This window comes from Moschus berezovskii, chromosome 5 (genome assembly GCF_049115385.1).
Source record: "Moschus berezovskii isolate FMDL1 chromosome 5, NW_MosBer_1.0, whole genome shotgun sequence".
Classification (NCBI taxonomy): domain Eukaryota; kingdom Metazoa; phylum Chordata; class Mammalia; order Artiodactyla; family Moschidae; genus Moschus; species Moschus berezovskii.
In genome coordinates, this window is record NC_142464.1 from 126,266,271 (window position 1) to 126,274,676 (window position 8,406).

Here is an 8,406-nt window from a genome sequence, read left to right on the forward strand (position 1 = left end):
CCAAGCAGGCGCTGCCACTCAGCCAGGCGCCCAGTCACTCCATCCAGCAGGCCCGCGGCCCGGAGAACCGACAAGCACGTGCTCAAGGGCTTCAACCCTCCAAGTCGGCTCTTAGAGGAGAAGACAGGGCAGCCCTGCTTCCTCCTGCTGAAGCCACCACGCGGACCCCATGCCCTGCCCCGACTGAAGCACCCCGAACACCCCTCACGTCCTCAGCCTCCACTTCGCAGAAGGCCCCCTCTGACCGGACCACGTGCCTCCCAGGCCTTAGGGCTGCCCGGCTGCGCTCAGTGACCTGCGGACGCTCAAGCGCGATCAGGCCCAGGGGCCACTCAGGGCTGGTTCCCCGCAGCGGGCCTCTCTGAGTGGCCCTCAGGGAGCCGCGGCAGGACACCCGGAAGGCTCTGCTGCCAGTCCTGGGCCGCAAGGAGCAGGCGTGCTGCCGGGCCACCCTTCATGGATCTCCCCAAAGCCCTGGCTGCCTCCAGCTCGGCAAACCTGGGAGCCACTGGGGGGGGGTCACCCAGCCCCACCAGCACAGCAACTGAGAGATGGCCTCTGCGTAGGATGGGCCGGGCCGAGCCGGCCATGAAGGGGCGCTCGGTGCTGACCTCCAACCGCCACCGCGCCCAGGCCCTGCTGAGGCTCAGACACAGGGACGCGCGCACTGAACCAACTGCCCTCCTGGGCCCAGAAAGCACCCTCTCTCACTGTGGAATAAGCATCGAGGCCACAACTCCCAGAACTGACTGACTTCTCACTGAGCTGTGTGCTCAGCAAAGTCCCGAAGAGAGGCGGCCCGGGAGCAGCCTGGGACCCGTCTGCCCGCCCGCTGGCCGCAGGAGAAGGGCGAGAGCGCCCCCTGCCGGCCCCCGAGGGCCGCGCAGTGCGGGGGGCGGGAGGCGGCCCGAGCTCAGAGGCCCTCGCGAACCGCGCCTCCGCCCACAGGCAAGGAGGAGGGGGCGCCAGGCTCAGAGCGCTGGCCGCTCGCCACTCTAAGTCCGGGGGCCTAAACCTGACCTCGTCCTCAGCAAAGAACCCTGCCTGCCCACCCCGGGCTCCCTCAAAAAACGGGGGAGGACGGGACCCGTCACCCCACGCCCACCGCGTCTCCTCCAGGTGGCAGAGCACGACCCAGCGGGGTTCCACTCTCTGCACCCCAAGCTCTCAGGGAACTCTGCTACCTATTTTCGCACCAATTCTGACCACAGTTTACAGGTTCTAATCACTAACACGGTCCAGCTACAGTTCCCCTCACCCAACACACACACACACCCTCCAGCTGTGACTCCCCCAACCCTGCGCACACACCCATCAGCTGTGGCTCCCCCCAACCCTGCACACACACCCGCCAGCCACAGCTGTCCCCCTGCCCACACACACTCTCCAAATGCTCCATCCCTTCCTCTACGATATCCTTGGAGGACCCAGGTCTCTCTCTCTATCAGCACCTTGCCGACGTGAAGTTCCAGGCCCTGGCAGGCCACCAAGCCCACAGGATGGGCCCCCGCGGGCCCTTCGGGAGCTGGCTCCCCTGCTCCCCTCCTGGGCACCTCACTAGAGCCCCAGTCCACCTCTGCAGCCTCCTGCCCAAACCCTGGCCCAGCCCCGCCACCTGCGGGCAGGGCCTGGCCACGGTCGCTGGCACTCAGATGAGTCCTCTCCCGGCGAGGAGACATAAGGACACGCAGGGCTGAGCTCGGATCAGGGGGATGTCCCCTGGCTAGCCTCACAGCCAGCTGGGGGCACTCACCTCCCCTCTGCGGCCCTCTTCGGGGACGATGTCCAGCTCCCGGGACCTCTTCAAGGCGGTTTCCAGCTCGGCCTTCAGGTGGATGGCACCCTCCAAGTGCCCACCATGTGTCCCCGCACGGGTGAACAGCTGCAAGGACAGGACATCACTTCCTAGGCCAGGTACCCGCTCTCCCCCAGGGTCAGCCCTGAACCCTCTGTCAACCCATGCAGCCCATCTGGACCCCGCCCTGACCCAGGGGCCCGCCCTGATCCAGGGGCACACCCGAACCTAGGAGAAGGGCCCAGACCCAGGGGCCCTCCCTGATCCAGGAGCCCACCAGGACCCAGGGGCCCTCCCTGATCCAGGAGCCCACCAGGACCCAGGGGTCCACCGCCCTGATCCAGGAGCCCACCAGGACCCAGGGGCCCACCACCCTGATACAGGAGCCCACCGGGACCCAGGGGCCTGCCCTGATCCAGGAGTTCACCGGGACCCAGGGGCCCACCACCCTGATCCAGGAGCCCACCAGGACCCAGGGGCCCGCCGCCCTGATCCAGGAGCCCACCAGGACCCAGGGGCCCACCGCCCTGATCCAGGAGCCCACTTGGACCCAGGGGCCCGCCCTGTTCCAGGAGAACACCCTGACCCAGGAGCATGCCCAGACCCAGGGACCTGCCCTGACCCACAACACCCAGAACCAGGAACCCACCTGGACCCAAGAGCATGCAGCCGGCAGGAGCTTGTTCTGGATGAGCCTGAGCGCATCCCGGGCCGCACGGATGACGGCTGAGTTGTCCTCGTTCTCACGTACCCTCAGGCTGTCTGCAGCAAATGCACCGTCACCAGCGGGACCGCTACCCCGGCAGATCACTGGGCATCCCAGACTGTACCACCCGCCAGCCACTCATCATCTGGCACCCAAACCTGCCAGCCCAGGAGACTCTGTCCTGTGGCTTTAGCCTAATCCCAACGCCCCTCTCCAGGCCATGAAGTCAGGGGGACCCCTCCCACACCCACACTGCCTTCAGGATGGAGGCCCCACCCGCCCTGCAGCCCAGGGTCCTCCCTGTGAGCTCTGCCACCCCAGCAAGCCTCAGCCAGCACCCCCTCCAGCACGACCCCTGCATCCAGGCCTTGGCGCTTCCTTGCAGGGCAAAAGGTCTCACTGTGGCTGCAAAAACCAGGTGACCTCCAGTCTCAGCCTCACCCCACCTGAAGGGCCTGGGCCACGTGGGGTGGGACAGACGGTCAGTGCCCCTCACCCACGGGAGCAGGAATGCAAAAGCCCCATGGTGTCAGTGTTGTCATGGCCCATGTTGTCACAAACATGGCAAAAAGCTGTTTCTCTCAATTCTTCCTCCCAACCACCCTCTGGCCTGAGCCGCAGAGCACCCTGCGTATCAGAGAGGGCTGGCGCCCTGCGCCCCACACGCCGGAGTGCCTTCCCGTGCTCCCCTCACGGCCTGAGCACAGGAAGTGTCCTGGGGCCTGTGGCCAAGGCGGCCTGGCACGGGGCAGCTCTACCTGAGGACAGTTCCACGTCCAGCGTGTACTGGCGGGAGCCCAGACCGTGGTGCTGCACGAACCCGTCCAGCTCACTGTCCTCGTCCTCCGAGGGCGGCCCTCCCGTGTCCACGGCTCCCGGGTGGCGTGCGCAGGCGGGCAGGCTCTTGCTGCAGCAGGGCTGCTCCTCGTCCCTGTCGCCCTTCTCGGGCATGGGGCACCAGGTGGTCCCAGGGACCAGGTCGAGGTCAAAGGGCAGCAACAGTCGGAAGCAGCTCTCTAGCTCCGTGAGGCAGCCCCGGATCTCCGCGGACATCTCTGGGAGGACGGGACGCAACTCGCTGGGCCCCAGCGGGAGTGGCGTCCAGGAGGGGACACAGCGCGCCCCGCCCCCTCCTCCACAGGCAGGCGGGCGCCCTACTCCAGAGACCACTCCGGGACGTTCGGGGCGACACCCTCAGCCGTGCCCAGCGAGAGCCTCCCTGGACAGCACTCCTTCCGCTCCCCGCTGAGCTCAGCTCTGCCCCACCAGCCTACCCTGGCCGTGGCTGCCTGCAGGATCCCCTGGTTCTGTGGCCTTCCTGAGGCCAGGCTTCTGGAAGGGCCTTCGACCTGCCGCCCTTCAAGCTGCCCCCCACAGGGAGGTCTGGCACAGGGATTTGGAGAGCAGACCGGCAAGACCGCAGTTGGTGGGTGTTGGGGTCAGATGGACGGCGGCGGTCAGGTCACCATGGGACGCGCGTCTGCAGCGTGGCTGCCGGGGCAGCAGGAGAGGGTGGGCGGCCTGCAGGGGGCCTCCCCGGCCCTCGACTTGAACCAGCTCTGTCTTCCCTGTCTACCCACCTGCCCCAAAACCCCCAGCGAGCCTCAGCCGGCGCCTCCTCCAGCGCGACCCCTGGCCCCACGGCCCTGGGTGCCTTGCAGGGCGCCAGGCACCTGGGGATCTAGGTCTTCCTGTGGCTACACGGCCAGGCGACCTCCTCCTCACCCCCCGCCCCCCAAACTCCCAGAGCAGGCCCTGCGACAGGGGTGCACTGCTGGGCAAGGACCTGAGCTCTGCCTGGGAAGGAGCAGCAGGTTGGGGGGCGGCACCCCATTCCCCACCGCTCACCTTCCATCTCCCTCGCTGCCCACTCGGACCTTTCCTTGTAGATTCTGTCCAAGCGCTTCTGTTTCTCTTCTGCTCGCTTTCTTTCCGCCAGAGTGCGAGCATCCACATCTTGGAAATCTACCTGAGAAATTTAGGTCAAGGTCAGACCCAGCCACAGAGCCCAACAAAAACGCGAGTTGGAAACAGGCCTAACAGAAGACACAGCAGCGCCAGCTATACTCAGGAGAGCTACAGGGACAAGTAGCACGGTCTCAAGTTCACGCTCGCTGCTTTCACACACAAGGCAACACACTCGACGCTAACATTAAGCCTCCAGGATGCACAGCCACTGGCATCTCCTAGTAAAGTCAGCCAAAAAGGCTTCTAGTCAGCACACGCTGCAGAGGGAAGGGAGGCTGCTGCCAGACCCAGGGGCCTGAGAAAAACGCCCAAGGGGCCGCAGGGGGCAGTGGGCAGGGCAGCGGCCGCAGGCCTGGAGTGGGTGGGGAGGAGGGGGCAGTACTGGTCCCAGCAGATGTTGCCCACGCTGACTGGCTGGGCCCAAGCCCAGAGCCCAGCAGAGAAGAGAGCTGTGTCTGAGCAGATGACTCTCACACTCCTTTTCACCTTATGGAAACCAGGGCCAAAGCCTCAGCCCCACCGACACGCGGAGACGAGCTATGGCTCTTTCCCCACAGCTGCTCCTCCGGCTCCAGACCGCCCCCCGCCCAGACCCCACCGGCCGGGCGTTGCAGTGCAGGGCTTGCCCACCTGTTTGCTGTGCTTTAGGAAGTGGAAGCCCAGGGCCAGCTTCTTATAGGCTGTGCCGTACTTCTCATTCCAGCCACGGATGGCCCGTGTGGCCGCCTGCCTCAGCCTCTGTGCCACCTCCCTGGGGGGCGGCAGGGGCCGCTCGTGGTCGGTGCCCAGCGTGAGCTCCAAGAACTCCTGGAAGTTGGAAACGACCAGCGTCCTGAACTGGTGAGACCTGGCGAAGAGCTGGTCCAGGACCTGGAAGGCGGACAGGCGGATCTCCGAGTGCTCCTGGCTCAGCTGGGCCATCAGCAGGTGGTAGGCGTGGCCAAGCTGCTCCTCTGAAGACCTGGAGACACAGCCGCGGTGGCAGGGACAGGGACGCAGGCACTTCCAGAGCCATTTGCCCTTCCCCCGGGGGCAGATAAGCACGGCCCACATGCCAAACCTGGCCCTGCCTGTTGCTGGATGGCCCACAAGGCAAGGTTTTAACTACTTTCATTAAGACAAATGGAAAAAAAAAACATTTCCTGACACATGAAAACGTTGTGAAGTCCAGTGTCAGTGCCCATGGTTTCACTGGAGCCCAGCCAGGCGCTTTCATTCATTCAGCTGGCTGACCACCCATCCACAGCCGAGTGCCTGGGAGCCTGAAGGACTCTTGGCCCGCCCAGCTAGCAGCAGTGCAGAGACCCCACCCCAAGGGGAGACCACCCCCAGCCCCCCTGGAAAGCTCTGTGGCCTTCTGGGAGCTGCCCTGGAAGGCGCACACACCGCAACCCCTTTTGTTCCTCTTCCCAGCTATCCTCCCCTCCCCTCCCCGTATGCCCTGCTCTTTGGGGGTTTTCAGGGAATGCAGCAAAACCTGACCTGAGCCACCATTTTTAGCAGTGTAAATTCTTATCACTTAAGTCCTGTAAACATACGACAAGGATAACGAATAAACCTCGTTTCTGTTGCTAGCACCTGAGGGGCTCTTGGGTAAGAGTGGTGTCCAAAGACAGACAAGACCTCCCCACCCAACACAAGAGTCCACCTGTGTGACCTCTAACCTTCCTCCCACATGTTCCAACACTAAGTATAAGTAATCCTTAAATCATACACAAGCGTTCAAGGATAGGCACCCACACAGAGAATTGAGCAGACCTGTTCTCCCTAACGCTGCACACCCCTGCCTGGAACTGCTGCCCCAGAACAGAACCAAGCCCTGCAGGGTCCTGGGGAGATGTCCTGGGGGTGTTCCTTTGCTGGTTCTTTCCCAGCAGAGAAGCGATCATAGGGACAGGCAGGGACAGCTGACCCCAGGGTAGCCCCACATTCTCCTAGGGCTGTCACAGGCTTGCTGAGACATTGAGCCTTAAGACATACTTGCAGATTTTCTTCAGGTCCTTCATTTTCTCGGGGTTCAATTGGGGCTCTCCTGAAGTTGTGAGCTCTTCTACCAACTCTGAAAGTTTCTGATCCATATCTAGAATCAGGAAACGCAGAGACACTAAACGACCACCTAGTATTTCACAACTCTGAGGTTTTAGATGTTCGCTGGGTTCCACTATGTGTCAGGCACAGGGTGTGGGCACAACGCTGAGGAGTCCTTGCGACCTGGCCTCTTTGCCATGACCCCCTGATGCTGAAAACTTAACAATTCAAGGTGAGATTCCGGGCCGGGTCAACAAGACTTTTTGATGGTAGTTAGGAAAAGGGCAACAACAGACCGGTGCTCTGGAGGTCTACAATCTGAGCCCACCAGCGAGAGCCACGGAGCACGCAGTCACGCTCGGCGGGAAGGCAAGGACCAGACGGCCTGAATTACACTCAAGGTAGCTCTCCCGCAGGACGGCAGGCGCACCTCTTCCCTCGCCAGCTCGACCATCCCTCCGAAAGCCACAGGGTGGCCTCGAGACCCGCAACTCGACATGCCCGTGGGCAGCCGCTGGAGGCGGGTATGGAGGAGGCCGGGGCGCCCGCGCCGCAGGGGCGGGCCGGAGTCGGGGGCAGCGAGGACGCCCGGCGGCCTGCCGTCGCCGATGCTCGGCCGCCCTCCGGGGCCGCGCCCCAAAGCCCCGCCGCCCGCGGGCCAGGCGGGGCCGACGAGCCCCGGTCCCCAAGTCCGGGGCGCGGCCGGACGGAAGAGGGCGGCGTCCAGGGAAGGGCGCGGCGGGGACACCCCGGGGCGGGGGACGGAGGAGGCGCCCCCGAGAGAGGGACGCGCGCCGACCCCGGCCAGCCCGGCCGCCCCTCGGCCCCACCTACCGCGCTCCCAGCCGCTCGCCGCAGCCCGCCCTTCCGGCGGAGGGCCCGCCCCCGTCACGTGCCCCGGGCCTCGACAGTCATTGGCCCGCCTGGCCCGGGCGGCGGGGGTCGAAGGTCGGCGCGGCCGAGGCCCCGCCTGGCCCACTTGGCGGCCACGCTCTGGTTAGCCCGCCCCTTCCGGCTCAGGCCCCGCCCCCCGTCACGGGACCCCCCCGCCCAGGCGCGGCGAGCGGTGGCCCCTGGACCCCCGAGGCGTGGACGCGGGGTCAGGGCCGAGACCTGCGCGGTGACGCAGGCGCGCTCCCGGCCGAAGGCGCAGGGGTGCTGAGGACGCGCGAGAAGGGAGGCGGGCGGGCGCGGCAAGGCCTTAAAGGGGCCGCGCGCGCGGGGGCCGGGCCGGGCCCGACGCGGGTGCGCGCTCGCCGTTTCGGCATCGGCGCCGGAAGCGCGGCGGCTCCCCGGCTCCGGGCCGCCCGGTGGGCGCGCTTCTCCAGGGGCGCCGGAGACGCTGCCCCCCGGCGCTGCCCAGACGGCTCTCCGGGCCGGGGCTTGGGCGGACGCCCCGGCCGTCCCCGAGGGGTGGTGGCCCCGCCGGCACCGCCCTCCCCGGCCCGGGGGCCCCTCCGCAGGAGACCTGGCTCGTCTGCCCGCCGCAGCCGGGCCCTCGGGAGGCTCCCCGGGCCCGCGGCGAGCGGCTGCGGTGCGTGCGGGGGCCCGGGCCGGGCCGAAGGGGCCGACGGCGCCGCAGGCCGGCCGGCCCGCGCGCCTCCGCGGGCGGCGGTGCCCGACGCGCCGGGCTCCCGTCTCGGGACGGAGACCAGGACGCCGGTCGGACCGCGTGGTTCCGCTGACACAGAACGCCCAGGGGAGGGAGACCCCGAGCGGAGGGAGGCGCGGGGGACCCGGGGTCGGGGCTGGTGCTCGCCCAGCCTCGTCTGTGTGTGGAAATGTCGAGCTGCGTCTTTGGAAAGGGTGGCTCTTGTGGTATGTGAATTACACCTTAATAAATAGCTATTAAGAAAGAGGGGCGGGAAGGAACGAAAAATGAGACCAAACGAGTTAAAAAGCAAAAGAA

At 66.0% G+C, this 8,406-nt stretch overlaps 1 protein-coding gene across 1 annotated transcript in view; it reads right to left on the reverse strand.

Annotated features, from left to right (window-relative positions):
• Positions 1-7,356, reverse strand: part of UVSSA (UV stimulated scaffold protein A) — a 29,558-nt gene extending 22,202 nt beyond the window's left edge. Inside the window, exons 1-7 of the mRNA XM_055434340.2 lie at positions 7,332-7,356; positions 6,450-6,549; positions 5,100-5,430; positions 4,350-4,470; positions 3,260-3,556; positions 2,445-2,557; positions 1,754-1,882 (exon numbers count right to left, since the gene is read on the reverse strand). Of these exons, the coding sequence (XP_055290315.1) occupies positions 1,754-1,882; positions 2,445-2,557; positions 3,260-3,556; positions 4,350-4,470; positions 5,100-5,430; positions 6,450-6,547 (1,089 nt within the window). The 5' untranslated portion in view covers positions 6,548-6,549; positions 7,332-7,356. The remainder of the gene's footprint in view (positions 1-1,753; positions 1,883-2,444; positions 2,558-3,259; positions 3,557-4,349; positions 4,471-5,099; positions 5,431-6,449; positions 6,550-7,331) is intronic.
• Positions 7,357-8,406: the final 1,050 nt, after the last annotated feature.